Consider the following 21,771-nt stretch of genomic DNA (forward strand, 5'->3'; position numbering starts at 1 on the left):
TAATGGCAGGCACAACTTTGCACCTGTTTCATCAGATGCACTGCTAATTGAGGACTGATATGGCACCCTTCAGTGCATCACTTAATCAAACCTTTTATAATGCTTAGAATTATAACCTGCAGAATAAGTTCATGAATGATGTAGCTATTTGATTTTAGGCTCATAGTAGAAAGACAAAGACACACGTTTTTGTATTATTATTTTATTTACGCAAAATCACCTGGTATCATGTTTGACTGTAGAGGACTTTTAGTCTTTTTTCTTCTTACAGGTATTGTAGGCTAATTGTTTTCACATTCCAGAGAGGCGCAATAACACCCCACAGCACGTGCTGTCCTATGGTGCCCTCTCCTGGTAAATGTGATGGATAAGCCACACTTTTCAACAAAAGCCGTTACATTATGTATTCAAAACTGATTCTGGCATTTTAAGAAATAAACAGGAAGTATTTACAATATAAAGGAAGTTTTAATAAACTATTCATGAATAAGCAACTTTTATATTTCATTGTGCTTTTTATCATATATGATAAATGTGATATTTGCTAAAATTTTAACTTAATTCAAACTTATTATGTTATTACTTTTAACAGTAGTAACATTGTTGTAATGACTAATGACACTAATGATCACGTATTATGAGAGAGTGATGATTAGCTGAATGCAGTCAGCTGATCAGACGACTGCAACATTCAGTTTGACTTTCAATAAAGTCTTTACATCCGTCCATTTAAAAGGTATATCATCTAATATCTTGGCAGATTTCCACATTGCAACCATTTGTTTTGGTGTCTTCATCTGTTTTTCAAAAAGAACATTTAATTATTGTAAGTTAGTAGCATTAATTTAAACAAAACTTTTGTATTTTATATATTTTATTAATTCAATGTATGCGTGCTTTTATTTAAAAAAGAAAAGAAAATAAAGCTGTACCGGAAACAACACGTAAAAAAGCGTGGATTACGTTTTTTAGTTCTATTTTGTTTTTGAAAAATACTTTTTAAAATAAGCTTACGTATTGCGTAAAAATATACATTTTGAGTCAGTCTGGTTTCGATTTATGTGGATGGCACTTTTATTCTTAAGGATTCGTGCCGGAAGTCTTAGCTATTGTTGTTGTTGCTGCTGGTGGAAGAATGCGGATTGTCAGCTGATCAGAAAAGAAGTTTGCAGCGAATGGATTTGTGTATCATTGAAGCACTTGTAGAAGCGACAGAAGCAACAGACAGGGAGTCTCTAGCAGCGAGGTATGTTTATATTTTATTTAATGAGCCCAACATTAGGCACGGGTCGACTAGCTAGCCAGGTTAGCTAACGTGTGTTGATACTTTGTAGAAGGCTAGGGTAGTTAGCTAGCTTCTGGTGTTAGCTTACGGTGTCCACACTAAACAAATCAAACTTGACATGTTTATTCGCGTGAAGACTCCAATAATTAAGACCACGGCAGAATGAACAGAATAATTTGACAATGAATAGTGAAAAAACGTTGGTGACCAGCTGTCCGCAGTGACCAGAGGCATACTTAAAACTGTTAAACTGCTGAGTGTCTGGAGTTCAAGTTCGTGTAATTGCTTTGGATAAGCATCACGTGAAAACTGGTTCCTCATTAGTGGCACACATTATGCTTTATGGTGCAAGGTCAGCATTGTTCTCTCATATCAGCCTTCCTTTAACCTCCTTAAATAGTTAAAGTAACGTTAGCAACCTCATATTGTGCAAGAAAGTGATGCTCGTGAAAGTCTGTTTTTCTATTTTCTGTCAGTGGCAGAAATAGGACCAGATGTCTCTGATTCTACCTCATGAAACTGTAGTGATTGCTGTACGTCAGTATAATAGGTCAAACAATCCCATGCCTTAAGGAAAGTGCTGTACTAAATGCTGAGTTAGGGCTGGGCGATATGGAGAAAATCAGATATCACAACATTCTTGACCAAATACCTCAATATCGATATTGTGGCGATATTCTAGGGTTGACAATTGGTGCTTTAACAAAATATCTTCACACTTAGATTTTAGATAAATAATCATCAGTAATGTGGACATAATGTCTAAGTGGGGAAAAGGCAAATAATAGAACAGCTAGAACAGTCTGGTAAGTTCAGAAAAGTACATCACTTTACTGTAATGCAGCCTTTAAAACCAGGAAAAGACAACACTTATGTCATATTACGATATCCAAAATCTAAGACGGTTATCTAGTCTCATATCACGATATCGATATAATATCGATATATTGCCCAGCCCTATGCTGAGTTGCTTTCTGTGATGGAGCATTTAACTTGAAGAACCACACTGTGTATGGGAATTGCCAAGCCCTCAGTTCAGTTATGTAAGTCCAGGACTGATTCCTGCTGTGTGAGAGCAGTGGGTTCACATCCACACACTGCTGCCAAATGACTCCAGTGCCCCCATTAATATTGTTGGTGCAGTGGTGGCACATTCCACTCAATCTAAATTGTGTACATTTTCTGTTCTGAGGTAGCAGTTTGTCATCTTCAGTGTTTTGTGCTGAAAATAAACTGAGTACACCTTCTCTGTTTTAGGTCTTACATGTGTAGGGCCTGTGTTCTCAGGTTTAAATGTGACTCCTTGTACTGCAGCATCACATGATCTGGACAATTGGACTGATCTCTACCAGCTACAGCACAGATGTCTCTCCACACTATGGCCTATCTTTTCTTTTCTGGACAAGCACAAGTAAACGTAAGCATCATCCTAACCCCACTTATTGCAATAACAATATTTTGCAGTGAGTTTTTTAAGTTGTTTTTTTTTTCCCTTCACAGCTCTCTGTTTAATACCAACTGTCTTGGTGTTCTTTACTACAACAACATTCCATTTTATCTCTCGTCTTTACTTTGTGAGTATCCTGTATTCTGTCTGTAAAAATGGATACCACAGAGCCTGTGCAGTCCAGTCTCGATTCCTCCTATGTTGCGACTGCTCCTGGCAAACACAATGTATCTGAGGATGAGGAAAGCGAGGACCAGAGTCCCTCTGCATCACTCCTGCCCAAACAATCTTCAGTGCCTCTGGCCGTACGCTACAGTCCAGAGGACTCTTACTGTTTAGTGTACATCATCTTCTTTCTGATGGGCATCGGCTCCCTGCTGCCCTGGAACTTCTTCATAACAGCCAAACACTACTGGCTCTACAAACTGAGTAACAACACTCATGGCAGCGGCAATGATGAGCAATGGTCAGACCTCAGTGTGAGTGAGACTAAATACAACTGTGCTATGGTGAAAACTGGAAGATGCACATTTGTGCCATTCTGCATGCTTTTCATAGAAATGTTACGGTCCTTTCACGTCTGAAATGTGAAATCCATTGCAACACAATTATACAATTAGAAAGGCCTAAAGGCTTGTTGGCAACTAAGGTAAGGTAGAGAGGGGAAGAGTCAGGGTGGTAGATCTGCTTCCAATTTATTTATTTTCATTTCAAGAATAGATGAATTCTATAGATTTCTGCTACTCTGAGATCAATGCTTGATTTTGTTTGACTTAGAAACCATAGCAAAGATAAGGAAGGAAATGTTAGTTTTTTTTTTTTTTTCCTTCATCTGCTTTCACTTCTTCTTAGTTTGTGTGAGACATTATGTGAGTGTGTGTTCTTATATTTAAGCAAATTCAAATGGTTTGCCTTTTCTGTAACTATTCACAGAACTACTTTGAAAGCTATCTGGCCATTGCCTCCACAGTGCCCTCTGTGCTGTGTCTGATACTCAACTATGTCCTAGTTAACAGGTTAATTCCTCCACTACACAAACACACACACACAGCACATTCCTCACAGATGTTTTTCTTTGTCTCAAAATGTTTGTTGACAATGGCGTGTGTGTGTGTGTGTGCGTGTGCGCGTGCGTGTGTGTGTTAGGTTGTCTTCAAATGTACGGATCCTGTCGTCTCTTTTTGTGATCCTGTTGGTGTTTGTGGTAACCACTGTGCTGGTGAAGGTGGACACGTCAGACTGCAGGACGGAGTTCTTCATTGTCACGCTGGCCAGTGTGGCTGTCGTCAGCGGAGCCTCAAACCTCTTCTCTGGCAGCGTGTTCGGGATCAGCGGGCATTTCCCCATGAGGATTTCTCAGGCTCTTATATCAGGTAAAGCATGGCCCTTTTTTATATAGTACACAACAGACACAAAGGCAATTCAAAGTGCTTTACATAAGCATGAACATACAAAGCAAATAAAACAGAAAATACGACATAAAACAAAGACAAGACTTTAGAAGCATTTTTAATACAGAGACCTGTAAAGATACAAATGTATAAAATAGATAAAAGGTACAGTCCTCATTCAGGTCATGTTGTCTTTGTAGCATTTATACAAAACCATTGTACACATACCTTTCTTTCTGCCGTCATGAAACCAAAAAGTAGGCCCTGTTTAGCAGCTTCGTTAAGGGTTTACTGATGAAATAACTTGTTATTGTGACTATTTGTCTCGCCACCACTGTACATGGTGTGTGGGACATAATGACGGTGTCTGTGCGTGGGCACACTGGTGAACACAACAAGAATGCCTGTTGTCCAGTGCAGAACAGGAATAAGCAGGTATGATGAACTTATGGGGCGTCATGGTGGGCTAGGAATTAATATAATAGTATAATAGAAATATATATAATCGTAACATTTCCGGGTCAAGTCTGGGTAAACCTTTATGCAAGTTATCGTCCCCCTCCCTCCCTCTCTCCCTCCTAAAGGCAAAAAAAGATGGACAGTTGGTTACATTTAATTAACCAGTTTATGGAGGTATTTACAGTGAGACATGAGGCAGCTTAGTGTCTTTTGACTGCACTGACAGACTGAATCAACCAACGGAGGTCCTTTTTTTTGTCTCAGGCCAGGCCATGGGAGGCACACTGAGTGCAGTAGCATCAGTAGTGGACCTGGCAGCGGCAAAGGATGTGACAGACAGCGCTCTGGCTTATTTCCTGACAGCCGACGTCTTCGTCCTGCTCTGCATCATCACATATCTGCTGCTGCCCACGCTGGCATATTCAAGGTCAGTAGAAGTCAAAGATATTCTGGTTCTCATGCAGATACATAAACTACCTATCAAGCCCTTCATTTACAAATATAGGTGATTAACACCTTACCTTGTTCTGTAAAATTTACTTTCATCTGAATCTGAATACCATAGATTACAGATAGTTTAGCAGTGTGCATTATTATCTGCCAGTGTCATGCCTCATGCCACTACCAGATGGTGCCAAAGTTAGAAATGTTCAAATCCAACACATAGTGGGGTTAAATTACTTCCTAATGGCACGGGCATGATTATAGAGGCCCGTTGTTATCGGAAGGATTGTTTTGGAGTTCGAGTTCATATTGTTGTTAGAATTGCAGGTGTCGGTGGGAGAGAAAGGGAAAACCTAAAAAAAAGGAGAAGATGCAACATAGCCAACTTAAAGTGGTGTCTCTGAATGTGAATGGGTTAAATAACCCAATGAAAAGAGGGAAGGTCATAGCAAAGCTGAAAAAAGAGGGATCAGGTGCAGGTTAGTTTTTTTTATAAGAAACACATTTAACGGATCAGTTTTTTCAAGAATTTATTTGAAGTTGTTCAAGAAATAGAAGGGATATTGATATGCGGAGGGGACTTTAACATCACACTGAATCAGGACTTGGACACAACTAGTACAAATGGAGAATGAATGTTAGTGTACTAAATAACCCAGGATTTGTTGAGGAGATCAAAACAGAAATAAATACATACAGGACAGAGAACGACAATGGGGAGGTAGATTTTACTACTCTTTGGGATGCCATGAAAGCAGTTATGCAGGGAAAACTAATATCTCTAGCAGCATACAACAAGAAAAATAGACTGAAATTATATCAGAAGAAGATTGAAGAGCTTAAAAAATTAGAGCAACAACATAAAGACTCTAGAGATGCAGGTTTACTTCAACAAATCAAGGAAGTGAAGACAAAAGTGAATGAGATACTAGACAAAGTGGAAAAGAAATCTAGACTTCTGAAGCAGACTTACTACGAATCAGGCTCCAAAGCTACAAAATTACTAGCTAGGCGAATAACGAAACAGCAACTCATGAATACAATCCATAAAATCAGAGATCCCACAACCAATTCACTAGAATTTGAACCAGGAAAAATAGAAAAAGTATTTGAAAAGTATTACAAAAAGCTGTATACACAACCGGACTCAGCAGATGAGGAATTAATAAGAAACTTTTTAAGTTCATTAGATCTACCAACAATAGGAGAGAAACAAAACAAATGTTCAAAAATTCATGTATCACAGCAAAGGAAATGGAAGAAGCCATTAATAAGTTCAAATCAAATCAAACCCCGGGGGGGCGACGGCAGAATGGTACAAAATGTTTAAAAAGGAATTGGGTCCAATGTTATTAGCAGCATTCAAAGAAACCTTAAAAAAAAGGTAAGATTCCCCCCTCTTGGAAAGAAGCCATAATCACGGTGCTTCCCAAGGAGGGGAAAGATAAGGAATTCTGTGAAAACTATAGACCAATATCAATATTAAATTGTGACTATAAGATATATACAACCATCCTAGCTAAGAGACTCGAAACTTTTATGACAGAACTAATTAGCGAAGATCAATGTGGCTTTATTAAGGGACGCCAAACACAGGACAATATAAGGAGGACTTTACATATAATTGAAGAAGTACAAAAAATGGAGAAAGTGCACTGCGGCTCAGCTTGGACAGAGAAAAGGCTTTCGATAGCGTTAGTTGGAAATTTCTATACCTTACTTTAGAAAAATTTGGTTTTAATACAGACTCAGTAAACATTATTAAAACACTATATCAAGACCCGAAGGCTAGAATTAAAATAAATGGCAGTCTCACTAACTGGTTCAAACTGGAAAGATCTACCAGACAGGGCTGTTGTTTATCACCAACTCTTTTTGCGTTTTTCATCGAGCCTTTGGCCCAAGCAATAAGAGAAGATGAAGGTATAGCGGGGATAGAGGTGAAGGGCACAGAACATAAAATCGGGCTTTTTGCAGATGATGTTATGATCAGTCTAAAACAACCGGATGTTTGTCTTCCAAGACTTATGGAAAGACAAATTGCATTTAAAAGTCATTTTAAAGGCTAACCAGGCCTTGAAGACAGCATTGTGACAATTTAATGATAAAAAACTAGTGTTTAGGGGACAGGTTCAGTACATCTTGTCAAAGATTTTAGATGTAGTAGTTACTTGCTGCGTTCTGCTTCTCTTCTCTCTAGACACTACATGCTTGCAGCAACCAATTCAGGAGTGATGAGCAAGGAGGCAGCAGCAGCAGGCACAGGGAAAACCTCCTCTATCCCACCCCTGCAGCCTATCCTCAGGAAGACGTGGGTGCTCGGCCTTAGCGTCTTCTACGTCTTCTGCATCTCTATCATGGTGTTCCCTGCGGTATCCTCAGGGATCCAGTCTATCAACAAAGACAGCGGCAGCCCCTGGACAACCACTTACTTTGTACCCCTCACCAGTTTTCTCCTGTACAACGCAGCAGACTTCTGCGGCAGGCAGGCCACAGCCTGGCTGCAGGTTCCTGGTCCTGCCAGCCGAGTCCTGCCTGCACTGGTGCTTGGTCGCTCCGTCATTGTGCCACTTTTCATGTTCTGTAACTACCAGCCGAGGGACCACCTTCACGCTGTGCTGTTCGACCATGACTTATACCCTGTGGTCTTAAACTGCCTGCTAGGCCTAACTAATGGCTACTTAGGCACTCTGCCAATGATTTATGGCCCTAAGGTGGTACCTCGAGAGCTGGCAGAGGCCACAGGAGTGGTCATGTCCGTCTTCCTCACTCTGGGACTGGCTGTGGGATCTGCTTTCTCTGTGCTTATTGTGCACTGCATCTGACCAGGCTGTTAAGCAATAACATAGTTATTAGGGGCTTTCCGACCGGAGGGGTTTTTGCTGTTCTTAGAACTAAACATTCCTAGAACACTTTTTTCGTCGTGTTCCGATTTTTAAGTTCCTCTGGCCTCAGTAGCGTACTTTTTTAGCTCCTACTTCAGAGCAGGGTCTTTTTCCTTTTCCTAGGTGTACTTGATTGGTCAAACTTATAAGCCACGCCCACTGCCAACTCGGAAACTTGCAGACAGAGCAACAACCAACAACGGGACATTTTTAACAATTTTCACCATCTTATTCATCATTAAATTCACTTCTGACAACGTTTTAGGCGAGAAATTAACTGTTTAGATTTTCTCTCAGACCGCTCTCATAAATAAGAGGCTTTTATTTCGCCGTTGACGGTTCGTTTGTTTAAATATCACAACACATGTCCATTTTAAGATTAACGGGAACCTGTGGTTAACTGTCTTTTCGGAGTTAAACTCCACAAGCCTGTCCTGCGGCTCGCCGGCCGTCACACACACACACACACACACACACACACACACACGTACACACGTCCACAACGCAGCAGCAGGCAGAGGCGGGGTCTGTTCTGAGTATAATAAAGCCCCGTCTGTGTTGAGCAAAACATTACGTGAATTACTACGAATGGACGTACATTTAATATAGGAAAAGTGCACAAGTATTAGCATAATTTGTTGTATGTGGCGCTAAGGTCTAGTGACGATGCTATAAAGACCGTTGCAGTGCTTGCGTCACTCTTTTACCCCTCCTACCAGTCCCTATGGCCACTTGGCCAGTGAGAATGCAAATGGAAAAAAAAGATTTTGGGGGAGAGTAGTTCTTAGAACTGCTTAGAAGTGTACTTTTCCTCTAAAAAGTACAAGTACTATCCGGTCAGAAAGCACCTATTTACAGTGGTATAGTTGAGCTATATAGCAGACAGTAGCTGGACAGTGAATTCTAATGAATACTAGAGCCTCATAGCACTGTGATGCTAAGTACATTAGTAAAGCCATGAGGAAAAAGTGCTGATCAAAAAACTACTTCATATCTCTCTGTTATGACCCCTTCGATGGATTCATGCAGATGGTAAAGAAGCACCACAGTCAGTGAGGGCTACAGCTGGAAAAACATGATTGTTATGTGGTTGATTCATGTCTGCAGCTCTTTATATTCAGTCTATGGTCTGCAGTCTGTAAACCTTCTAACTGAACATGATCAGACTGACTTTATAAACTGAACATTTCCAGTAACAAGTTGTGATTTCTGTCATCATTTTTGAATGTGCACTTGAGCTACAGTCCATCAGAAGTAATAAAAAGTAGCTACTGTATGGCACACCAATCAAACATTCTCCAACAACAGGGAACATTCTAATGTTGCCAGTTGAATGTGTTTTGTTGACATCAAAATGAAGGCCAAGTTCGAAAATGGGTGTGGTCTGAGCAGGGGCGCCAGAAGTAGGGGGGTAGGAAGTAGGGATAGGTCTCGAGACCCGGTTCTATAAAGGACCCCGTTCCAAATTTCTCAAACCTGAAAATCAATAAGGTCTGAGACTAGTGGATCATGTAACGTTATGTATCGAGTAGTCTATATCCTTGACGTTCCACTTCCGGGATTGCTCTGGTGCCACAGGAAATTCCCCCGGATGCATTTATTTTCGCTGATGTCCGTTTCCTTCCGCTTTCTTTGTGTTGTAATTTTAAACTCCGGTGGATTTCTGAGGACTAGGGTTAACTGCTCCTGAGATCTCTGCAGGGTAAATCCAGACAGCTAGCTAGACTATCTGTCCAATCTCAGTTTTCTCTCGCACGACTATTTTGCAGCGGGCTCCGTGTGGAGCTTAGTACCGCCCATGACGATTGTGATTGGTTTAAGAAGTGCCAAAGCGAGACTATCCGTGCGTTCACGGACATCGGAAAAACATTTTTCCGAGTGAAAACGTCATCATTTGTGTCAGTTCCTGTGGGAATCGGAGGTGGGAAACTCGGGCCAGATTTTGCTAACCGAGTTTCCCAGTTGGTGACGCGTTGTTGACAGCTGACGTTTGATGTAGGCGAATTTGGTTCACTGAACATATTTCAATGACAATAAACGTATTTATTGTGGACAAACGCCTCTGCTGAGAAACCTACACAGACATAACATGTTTCAAATTATTCATAAATAGGCCTATGTATATAAAAAATAAAAAAAAATAAAACAACCTTATCCGTGTCCTTTCCCGTTCGTTGTCCTGCAGATAACGCAAACACCTGACGATGTGCTGTTTGTATGCTCGCATAAGAGAACAGAAGCAAATTATTGTGGCCTCCATGTTTTCACACACCTGATACTCTGGGCTACGGCCAACAGTTGGTGGCAGTCATGCAACAAGTTGTTATGCCAAACGCCAATATAACAGAAGAAGAAGAACACACACATCCCGACCATCCTAACCATGTGAATGCTGGTAGTCGGAAAAACAACGTAATCACGGGGGCAGTCCCTGTCATTCCGAGGTGGCATGAACGAGCCATAAGTATAAGTAGCCATGTCATTTAAATCAAATTACTGGTGCACAAACTTACATCGATTGTCTAATAAAGTTAATGAATTCAAGTGAATTGCCTGCCAACTGCTTTTTATACTAAACGAAGAATGGAATTGCCTCTCTTCATTCCTCATTTGGTATCTCGCTGCAATGGCTGAACGTGCTAAGCGGTCAAAGTTTTGGCTACATTTTACAAAAAGCAAAGATAAGGAGGAAGCAAAATATAATTTGTGTTTTAGGTTAATTTCTTGGGTAACACTTTACTTAAGGTATCTACATAAGAGTGACATGACACTGTCATGACACATGAACCCTAACTCTAACCCTAACTTGTCATGACAAAAACCAAATGACACTTACTAAAAGAAGCGCTATGTCATAAACGTTTATGACTTGTTTATAATGTTTATTACACGTTCATGACAGTGTCATGTCACTCTTATGTAGATACCTTCAAGTAAAGTGTAACCATTTCTTGTAAGGGGGGAACACAACATCCATGATGAAGCACCTCAACATTGCATATCAATTAAAAACAAAAATGAGTACCTTCGATTGTCTTCAAGTCACAACGCTGCAAACTCTGACTGCAGTTTTGGACAATCCTCCACCAGAGGTATGCATGGTGAGCGCACCACCACTCCATTGTTGACAATAATAAACCAACTCAGCGCTCCACAGTCGAACATTTCACACAAATATGCCCCTAAAAATAGATACGTGCGCAAACCGGAAAAATTATTAACGAGCACAGCGTGTGCGTAAAGACTAGCCTCCCGACGGCAAATCATTCAAAACATAGTCGGTTGTTAACCCTACGAGCCCGAGCTTGTCGTATACAACAAAAAACGGCATCTTTGATTCATTAGTTAATAAATAAATATAAAATTTCAATAATAGTTTTGATAAAGATTTGGATCGTTAAGCATTCTCGAAAATGGTATCAATATCAATAAAAATTAACGATCCCCATCCCTAGTAGGAAGTAGGGAAGGGCCCCCCCGACTATAAAACCCCTGGTTTGACGCCACTGCGGTGCGATTCCATCGCAAGATGGTCTCTAGTTATGACAGACATACTGTGACTTTTTTTATATGAAATTTCTATGACATACTATATTATGACTTTTTGGAGGGTTTCATGACATACTATACTATTACTTTTTTATGAGTTTTGCATGACATACTGTCCTATGACTTTTTTAAGAAGTTTTCCATGACATACTATCCTATGCCCTTTTTTTAAAGTTTTTAATGACATACTATGACTTTATGAAGTTTGTCATGACATACTATAACTTTTGACATTTTATAACACACGATTACTTTTTAATGAAGTTTTTCATGACAAACTATGACTTCCTAATTACTGCTAACCATTTAAAAAATAAATTAAAAAAAAGTACACTTTTGTACATTACCTATCTGAGGTAACATTCTAATCCTTTAAATGTGTCAGTCTCCTGTAGTGAAAGCAAATGGCTCCTTGGAGAAATTAATCTAGACTTTTGGAAAATGGTCAGCAGTAACATAAGCAGTCTGAACATTATAGGCAAAAACTGTTTGGTCATCCAAGTATTGCATAGTATTGACAAGAGAGTTCTTTAAAAAGACCCAGGCATGACTGGCTGCTGAAGCTGCTGTAGTTTTGTCTGCAGAAACAAGGAGCCTGTAGGTTTTTATGACAAGCGTGGTAAGAATCCTGAGCTAAATTCAATTTACAGCAAAGAAAAACAAATGAAACAGAGTGGATTGGGGCCACTTTAATTGTTAAAATTGACAGATCAACTGACAGGTGGCTCAGGGTTTGAGGCAGACAATCGTATTAGAGATGCCCTGTGTACGTTAGAAACAGTGATTTACAAACAGGAAGAGTGCAAACAATTAGGAGGGGAGTGGGAAGTACACTCTCAGACCAATTACCTCAATATCAGCTCCTTAAAACAAGAACACACATTTTCTCTACAAAATATAAATTTGTTTAAGGATCAGACATACTGCTAAAAGTAAGTAAGTAAACTGTCATTCTTAACACACTGAGTGGTCTATCCCATTTGCAATCAGTTCCTCCAGGGAGAAGGAATCAAATACAGATGGGGTGGGGGGGCCCGTCAAAACAGCAGCCATCTGATGCTGTGTCAACATTATACAATATGTGAAACATGAATTTGTGTTTTTACATAAACCACACCCAGAAAGCAACATAGGCAAGTACAATGCAATTTATATAAATGTGCGCAAAGCCAAACAGCTTTGGGACTTCTGCTCGGTGAAGCAGTAAGACCACTATCCACCTCATCACTCCTCCCCTGCCCCACCCCCCAGAAAGAAAAAACAAACAACTAAATGTCCAGTCCCTTTCCACCATGACCTCATTCAAAATATCCAAGTTAATTTAAACTGCAGACATTTAAGTTCATTAAAAAAGAAAAGACGGGACACAAATTAAAAGTGGGAAGCAGCACTACAGTATTTTTCTTTTAATTCCCTACAGAACGGTTTGTCCTTAGTACTTTCTCTTCCTCTATACCCACACATGGCGTTTGCAGTGAGCCACAGCCTGAAAGACAGAAACAAATGGTTAGACAGGTCTCTCAAAGCAAACTTGTATGTAACTGTATGCCTCTCTAGGGTGTCAAAATATGACTGAACTACTCACATTGCACCGAGTTGCTGTCTCCATGTTCTTGCACCAGAATGCAGGTCCCCAGCTGCACTGCTCTGTTCCCAGCAGCATGCGCACAGCTTCAGGACAGGCTCCCACTTTCTGTTACATGCATACACAAAAACAGTTTAGAGAGTAGACTGGGCTGCAAGACTGGTAATGAACATTAAATGGGACATTTGGCTTACACTGCAACTATTTATGACAAAAATTGAGTACTGACATTTCCTGGACCAAACAAGAAACTTAAAAGGTCTTCACAATGAAGATAACGCTTTCACATTACTTGTTATTTAGGTATGTATTAATTTAGTTTACTCTTTACCATGCACACAAAGTCTGGGTCGAGCATCTGGAGAAGCAGCTGAATGAGCACTGGCTCATACTGTTCAATCATCTGGTCACACTGTTGACGCAGACACACAGGGGTTAATATGAGGCCGTCGCATGAGGATAGGTAAAAGTTACACAAGCTAAGGAGATGCAGCTACTCACTTCGGCCTGGAAAGAGCTGGGCAGGAAGCTGCATACTTTCCTCACAGCCTCCTCAATCTGTGACTCTGTTGCATTCTTCTCCAGAATGCCATCGATGTAGCCAACGGCCATCTTGCAGACCTGGCAGTAGCCACCAGCCTTAAAGCGAGTCTGGTCAAGTGCAGCTGGAAATAACAGAAATCACTATTTTTACCGATTGGTGGAAATACACTTTTGGCTTCACATAAGCAAATAGAAGTTTTAATAGTAGAGATCACACATGCACATGAATGAATAAAAATAAAAAAATAAATGTAGAACATAGCATAATGGCAGAAACACAACTCTGGTTACAGTTAAAATGGAGCACATTATGTTGCAAGATTCTGGCATGAGCGCTGAGAGTGAAATGATATAGAGAATGTTGATTCAGACATTCACTCTCATTTCCTGTGTATTGTTGTTGTTGTACCTCCCATGTTAGTATCAAATTAATTTAGAAATCCGCAACACCTCCAATATGACTCGTACAACATCTCTGCAACATCTCAGTCATCAGCAAAGCTAACATGTGCACTCAGTGTGCGTTGTGAAGAGAACTTACGGACATATGCACGGCTGGCGTCATTGCAGAGTGCCAACACTGTGCAGACGGTCTTTGGGTCAGTCTCTTGCAACAGCAGCTCAATGATGGCCTGGCCGTAGGTCTCAATCAGGTCCTTACACTGGGCACTTAGAGAAGAGGGCAGATATGTGCACACCTTCTCCACAGCATGAATCACCTCCTCCTGAGACAGAGACAGAGAGATCAGCTTGAGAGCACAGCTCAGTCCAACTAACTGCACCAACAGTACATTGGCAGCAGTTTTGTAAAGTTTATTTCTATGGCCATATTGGATACATCTAGTAGCACATCTAAGTCCCACCTCTGTTTTCTGATCCTCCAACATAGTCTCCAACTGTTTCATCACAAACTCACAGATGGCACATGTTGAGGACTCACGGACACGCACCATGGGCTGGAACACAAAGTGGGAAAGTCTCATGTGCATGTACAAAACTGTGCTCAAAAAAGACTCACTCAAGACTATCGATAGCAAGTACTGATGAGAATCAGCAGTCAGGTGCCCAGCGTGACTTACCTTTGCAGACTTGTCAGTGGCAGACTCAACCTTTGTGGCAGGGAAAAGCTTGAGAGCAGCTACAGTCTTGGCAGCAGGTACAGTCTGGGCAGGCTGCAGCTGCAGCATGGGAATGGACTTCTTCATAGCAGTACAGAAGCCAGCGTAGACACAGATATCCTTGGGTTGCTGAGGACAAAAAACAGACTGTTACTTTAAGATACACAGCCAACAGTCTAAGAAAGCCTTCCATATTGCATGCCGTTAGCAATAACCGTGTGCCTCTAAACTGCATACCATTCTACAACATTACCACCCATGCAATATGCAGAGGTTTCTATGTTAAAAAAAGAAAAGAAAGACAGCTTACTTTTACCATAGCCAAACACAACCAAACACACCCATACTGCCAGAAATACTTCTGCAGCTCTCAGGCATCCAACATCAGCTAGTGTTAAACTGCACAATAAAGGTTTTTTTTTGTTTTTTTTTTTATGTAGATAGCTACTTCAATGTTAGTAAAGACCAGTGCATCATATCCAAAGCATACTTTACGTGTAACAGCCGTGTGTGCTTATTTGATGTAAAGAAACAGGAGACAATTCTAATTTGGCCCTGTGCTGTAGTGTTCCAACAGGCATTATCTACATAAGCAGAGTGTTCAGGTTAAGTAAAGCTGCAGGAGGCAGAATTAAAAAAAGACCCCTCCCTCCATAGATTTACAAAAGCCTAAAAACAGATCGAAGGTGGAGGTGCAAAATTCTAGTTCTCTCTCAGACTACTTTGTTTACAATATGCTGAAAAGGTTGGTTATTACGACTTTTTGTTTGCCCAATGAGGCAAAAAAAATGAACTACCTACTGGAGCTTTAAGTAAAAGTAGTGTCACTTCTAATGGGATCATCATTTACATGCATCTCTACGGGGGTCGTGTGAGTAGCGCTGGGAGTGGACAGCACAAGAAGCAAGAGCCAAGGGTTACGAGGCTACAGGCTGAACACAGAAAGACCTACCTGTTCCTGGGAAGCAGCACACAAAACCCAGAGTAGGAGAAAACAGAGCAGGGCGACATGAATGGAGAGGAGAAAAGTAAAAGAAGGAACACAGGGCAAAAAAGACAAACAGAAATTTAAAAGGAAAATTAATTAAAAAAAGAATGCAATTCAAAGATATGAATAAATTGAAGACAGCAAGCCAGGTGGGGCTGCAAGACTGAATGTGTGCTTTAGCACTTCCAAAACGTACACGTTACCAGACTTATTAGTTGTGATGATTAAGCACGTCATTGAATATTAGAATATGACCAGTCATGTTATAATGTGGCTTAAAGATGAGTGAGGCACATGAGGGGTTACAACACTCACCATGGACATGAGCTGCTCAACAACGAGGGTACCATATTGGCCGACATACTGCTTGCACTGCAATGAGGAAGAAAAACAGTTAGACTACATTTTCTGGGAATTCTTTTTTCCTTTGACAAAAAACAAACAAAAAAAAAGAATAAACTTCCTCCACTCATATGGGGCTCTCACCATTGCAGCCATGCCTGGCCCCAGCAGGTCACACTGGTTCTCAATGTTCTCAATGAGAGAGTCGACGAACGAGGAGTTGGTCTTGGCTTCTGCCTGAGCATCAGTCAGGAACTTGATGCAGTCTTGGCACACGTCATCACTTTCCTACAGGGAAGGTAAGATTCAGGGCCAAGGTAAGACAATATTTATCAACAACCGGTGAGGAACATAGGAGGGGGGGGTTTAAACAGTGTACCTGCTTTGGAGTCTCTTGTTTGGGGGCCTCCTGCTTGGGGCTCTCCTGAGGATAGAGGAGCTCGGGCACATTGATGAGGAAAGGAGACACTTGCTGGGCGAGGTCCACCTGAGGGATTTCATTTGACACAAGCTGCTCCTGGGCATGAGCCTTAGCCAGGGCTACCTGCTGACACTGACACAGCCCGATGGCTCCACACACCACACCGGGATCCTCCTAAAAACACACAACTTTAAGTTTAATAACGGCACATTTTTTGTAGTCACTTTATAGTTAAGAGCTTTATTTTAAAAGTTATCCATGTTAGCTGTGAGCAGAAGTAAGTAACTTAAATAACTCGTAGCTTTAAAGTCTGGACAACACGCAGTCAAATGAGTTTAAAAGAAATCCAACTTGAACAAGATATCTAGAAAGCCCAGGTTTTGTTTTTATAAGATCTGTAAAGAACGGTCTCTTTTATTCACAAAGTTGCTGTAGCAGGTGAGAGTTGAAACGAAGAAAAACACCAAATGCGCCCAGTCACGAGGTTTGGTATAACACAATGACTACTCTGTTCCTGTTGAGACTTAGACTTACTTCCCAATCAATAGCCCTTATTCAGCTCGCTGCACTTTGCCCACAGCCACTTCTCTTTTCCGTTTTGACATTGAGGCGGACCATTTACTTAGGATTTTAAATGAAGCAGAACGATAAACTGACAAACCAAACTCCAATGAGCTTTAATAAGATCTTTGGCAAAACGGGTTTTATTTGAAAGCATCGAATGCGGCGCTAAATGCAAACCTAATGGCACCATTACAATTCTAACTTGTGGGGTGCCTAAACTGTTAGTTTGGTTGATAATACCATGACAAACCGGTTGACGGCACTCACCAGTTCTCCTTTAATGATTCCCATGAGGATGGGGTAGTAGTCATCCACCATCTCCTTGCACTCTGCAGTCAAACCTTGATCAGGGATGAGCTGGCAGGCCTTCTCCAGGTACCCAAGAACCTCAGCCTGCAATCACAGAAACACTCCGACATCAGTCTACCAGAGGAGTGTTTAAGACTTTGTATAGTTGCAGGCAATTTTCATATCAAAAAAGGTTTTTCTGAACATGGATTTTTGTTTTCTTACCTCAGTGGCATTGTCCTTCAGGATCTGCTCCACCACAATCAACACCTCTTTACACAAGTCACATGGCACTGATTTCTGAAACCAGACACTAAGGTGTGTAAATAAAAGTGTCACACACAGGTGTACAGAATGTCTAGAACCCAAATAGGAAATGCATTGAAGTTTGAGAAAGAGGAACATGTGCCTTCACATTTCAATATATTTTTTAGACTGGGGGGAAAAAAGACGATAAATGGCACTTGTCACTTTCATATTAAAAAAACAAAAATCACCTCACCATCTGGGGCTTGTTCCAGACGTTCTGTTGGCAGTGAGTCACAGCTCCGCACAGAGACGCCGTCTTTACATTTTGGCACCAGTAGGTGGGGCCTCGGGCACATTGCTCAGTGCCCAGCAGAGGGGTCGCCACAGCTGCAACATAGACAAATAGGAGAATAAGGCACAAGCAGAAATAGATTTATATCTCCAGATAATTGATAGATAGAAACATATTCTCTTTCTTCCTTTAGGAAGCACTGCACCAATTGGTTTGAGGTTTTACCTGCTCTCCATCTATCTAGAATAGACATTTTGCAAATCATTTAGATCAGGGGTGTCAAACTGATTTTCACTAAGGGCCACACTGGAAAAAGAGGATCACTCCAAGGGCCAGACATGGAGAGTTTATTGACGTGCTTTTGTTACTGCATGTCACTTTTTTTAAAACATCTCGGTAGCTTTTTTTTCCTCATTTTTGTTCCGATGTTTTTGTAGCTTTCTCAGACATTTGTCACCTTTTTGTAAATTTGTTGCTTTTCCTGACATTTTTGTATGCTTTTTGTTGACATGAAGCCCCACAAAAGTAATCAAAAGAGTTCCTTCTGGGGGAATTTCTGAGTCTCAAAGTCAGCAAATCTGCTTTGAATTTATGGTAATTGCAGTTTAAAAAACACTTTCCTGTGTTTTTGGGTTGGCGCACAACTAGGCGGGCCAAAATGTATTGTGAACCCAAATTTATATACGGGTCGGATCTAAATCTTCAAGGGTCAGGATTTGGCCCACGGGCCTGAGTTTGACACGTGATTTAGATTGTAGATGATCTAAAAGCACACAGCAAATAAAATGTTTTCAGAATGGGGCAGATAAGTGTAGTTTAACTTGTGGCCATTGTTTTGCCACATTTTTCAACAATCTTTCTGGTGATGTCAGTAATGACCAAATGGGGAATTTTAAGGCTGACATACTTCCTCAAACATACTTCCTCACCATAGTTCACTTTCAACTATGACACTGCTCAGCAGGTTTAACTTTAAAAACTACTCATGGAGTACACATATGTAGTAGAATAGGAATTCAAAAAATGTCCAACCCAAACATGGTCAGCCGAGTTTGCAGACAAGAAGCGGTATTTTTTTTTTTATTTATTTAAAGTGAACTTATCTTATCAAAAATGAACTTATAGCGATAAACATGGAGATCTCAAACATATTGAAACTGACACAGCATAGTTGGGGTAAAATGCTTCTTTTTTCCCTAAATCTGGTATGATTTCCTACCGCTAGCCACCCAAAACCAGCCAGTCAGACAGTATTTACATATGCAGCACAGACACAGAAGTGGGTATTAGTGGTGTTGCATATAAGGACATATTATCTTTTGGATCAATGCAAAAAAACAAACTGTTCACAGTTCTCCATTTTACTGAAAGTGATGTGGGACAAAACCTAATAGTTTGAAGCACGGTTTCCTGTTTTCACTACCAATCTCCTAAAACCTGCTTTAGAGAAAGAGGTGGATACAGATCATCTCCACATCTTTCGTAAGTAAGAAAACTACATTTGGAATTATGACTGAAATGTTGTTAAGAGAACAACAGTTTACTCAGAACATAAACTGATACATTTGCAAGAGTTGGTCAAGTCAAGGGAGTAGCCTTTAGTGATAACAACCAAGAATTGGCATGGAGGTCAGAGTGTACAGACAAAACCTTCAAATCACCCACCACTGTGAGACCCCTCCTGCTTATCATTACCAATAGAGTTACAGTGCAGGCAGGGCACGCCCACCCTCCACTTATCACATGGGCAGTCAGATAAAATAACATGCTGTTCTCAAGCAGACAGACTGTACCACCAATGAGGACTACACTGAACAGGATTTATACAGCAGAAAACGGTTAACAAGGCAATACACAGCGAGATAAACTATGTCTTAATAGGCCTACTTCTATTGGCTTCATGTATTCTTCCACAGCAGAAAAGCAAAGAATACAAGTTTTACAAGAAGTCAGCAAAAAAAAAGGCTGTGACATTTACAGGCCTCACTTTCGATGACTGGTTGTGAAACTCAGTGTGAGTGCATCAATATCACATGACAGTGAGGCACAAAAAGGCTTTAAATAAACTTCACAGATTGTATTGTTCAACAACAGCAAATGGCCTGTGAAACAGTATCAGTGTAGCAGGCTACACACCCGTTTAAAAAAAGTATATGTAACACTTGAACAATATGATGGAGCCCTGAGCTTATTACATGCAACAATGTTAAAAAAAAAAAAGTGCAAAGACGACATTAAATAAAATTATTTTTAACCAGAAGTCAGACTTACGATAAGCACTAAATACACTAAAGACAAATACCATGACTTGATGAAACCACAGCTTGAAGGTCAGCCCTATTCAAATACCGGTATTTGTCTTCAAATTAGTTACCACTAGCTACCTTACAAAATCAATCGTGAAAAAAAAAAAAAAAATAGAAAACACAACGTCTACGTTACATTGACCTTTTACTGAAAAACTGACATGAAAGTCGCTGGTCTCGAGGATCATATCTGAACTTCCTCGTAAAACCAAACCAGAGGTCAACAAAGCACCACATACAGTAACGTTACATTGTCTGGTCAAAGCAGACATTAGCACGAATCAGCCCTATACCGACATAAACACCACGCAAAATATCTCGAAATTGTTAGTTATCTAGCTAGCTGCTGAGATAGATAGCTTTATGGTGATGCTCCTACATAATCTACAAATTATGACGTAAGACTATTCAACGATTATAGGCCAACGCTGTGATAATAACGTTATTTAACTATCTAGCTAACGTTAGCTAACGCTACCTAAGGCGAGCGGGCCAGCAATAACGCATTAAAACCTCAAAGGCAAACGGTAATTGAACTTCTTTACGAAATAAGTTAATTAATTTAATTAAGACAAACACCCGACTTCTGTTTATAAAATAACATCTAGTATAAAACAGCGCTTGCTGTTAAGGCAACGCTAGCTAGCTGATTTGTTTACCAAAGCAAACGCTGCTTGCAACGCTTCCGCGTTTTCATGTTGAAACGAACTTAGCTAACGTTAGTCCCACGAGCAGGACGACTTTATTGTGAATTGACCGCTGTCTTAATCGTTTCGACTATGTATAAAACACCATTCGTTTTTCTCCTAGTGAGTTTATATTACCTGAAGACACGAAAAGTAGAGTTAGGAGCAGCATGACTCCGCTGTTTTCCAGTTCGTCTGTCTGTTTCTCAGTGGCGGGTGAAGTAGACTGGAGCGTTGTGAGTACTGCAATGCAGACGGTGAGGCTTGTTGATGCCTTTATGATGTATCATTGTCAGCTGACTACTCAACACATGTGACTGCCTCGGCGTGTCTGATGCGATGTGAGATCAAAGATCAAATTTTAAATTAAAACTCATATCTAAAAGTAATGTGAAGGGAACATATAGGTTAATTATTATACAGCTTTATGTTTCTACACTAAACACTAGGATTTTTACTTTGCACAGTAGTAGTTCCAGTGGTGGCTGTATGGCTCATCACTTATATTTTTTTCCAGTATCTAAATAGAAAGCCATTTAAAACAACACAATTCAATGTTTATTCTACCTAATGAATTCAAACAGTTAGTTTAAATTTGACCCTAATCCATATTTGCGATTGGGAGAAGGCCCGGCTAAGCAAAGGGGGATTTACACAAATGCCATTATAGCTCACTAACATAATAAACAAGAACAAGCACCAGGAAGTGCCTGAAAAACATTGGTAACCTTAATCTCTTAAAATCATGGGGGTTGGGCAATTTGATCCGATGAGGATAAACTCACCTAGGATTGGAAGCTCAGTGGCAGTGTAATAGTTGTTTATTACTTACGGTGTTTTCTCAAAGGGCAGTGATCAAGTCTGGATGGCTACTCAACCACTTAAAAAATGCAGAACTGCATAAATCACATCTACAGTATGTCTGGAAT

At 40.4% G+C, this 21,771-nt stretch overlaps 2 protein-coding genes across 4 annotated transcripts; one reads left to right on the forward strand and one right to left on the reverse strand.

Moving 5' to 3' along the window:
* Positions 1 to 1,102: 1,102 nt before the first annotated feature.
* slc29a3 (solute carrier family 29 member 3) lies at positions 1,103 to 10,061 on the forward strand. 3 transcript variants are annotated; one of them, XM_078272876.1, is made up of 7 exons: positions 1,103 to 1,246; positions 2,543 to 2,702; positions 2,786 to 3,211; positions 3,666 to 3,748; positions 3,879 to 4,105; positions 4,847 to 5,009; positions 7,227 to 10,061. In XM_078272876.1, the coding sequence occupies exons 3-7, from the start codon at positions 2,888 to 2,890 to the stop codon at positions 7,849 to 7,851; spliced, it is 1,422 nt and encodes a 473-aa protein (XP_078129002.1). In that variant the 5' UTR covers positions 1,103 to 1,246; positions 2,543 to 2,702; positions 2,786 to 2,887; the 3' UTR covers positions 7,852 to 10,061. The 3 variants fall into 3 exon arrangements, with proteins under 3 accessions (XP_078129002.1, XP_078129003.1, XP_078129004.1); XM_078272877.1 differs by having other exon boundaries at positions 2,573 to 2,702; XM_078272878.1 differs by having other exon boundaries at positions 2,600 to 2,702.
* Positions 10,062 to 12,134: 2,073 nt separating this feature from the next.
* psap (prosaposin) lies at positions 12,135 to 21,112 on the reverse strand. Its single transcript, XM_078272511.1, has 14 exons — positions 20,981 to 21,112; positions 17,812 to 17,945; positions 17,535 to 17,609; positions 17,289 to 17,414; positions 16,416 to 16,631; positions 16,181 to 16,324; positions 16,010 to 16,066; positions 14,668 to 14,835; positions 14,452 to 14,544; positions 14,130 to 14,313; positions 13,547 to 13,710; positions 13,377 to 13,457; positions 13,046 to 13,153; positions 12,135 to 12,946 (listed from the first exon to the last, which is right to left on the reverse strand). Exons 1-14 carry the CDS (start codon positions 21,012 to 21,014, stop codon positions 12,911 to 12,913), a joined length of 1,620 nt encoding a protein of 539 aa, XP_078128637.1. The 5' UTR covers positions 21,015 to 21,112; the 3' UTR covers positions 12,135 to 12,910.
* Positions 21,113 to 21,771: the final 659 nt, after the last annotated feature.

The sequence above is a fragment of the Sander vitreus genome, chromosome 17, assembly GCF_031162955.1.
Source record: "Sander vitreus isolate 19-12246 chromosome 17, sanVit1, whole genome shotgun sequence".
In the NCBI taxonomy this organism is placed as follows: Eukaryota; Metazoa; Chordata; class Actinopteri; order Perciformes; family Percidae; genus Sander; species Sander vitreus.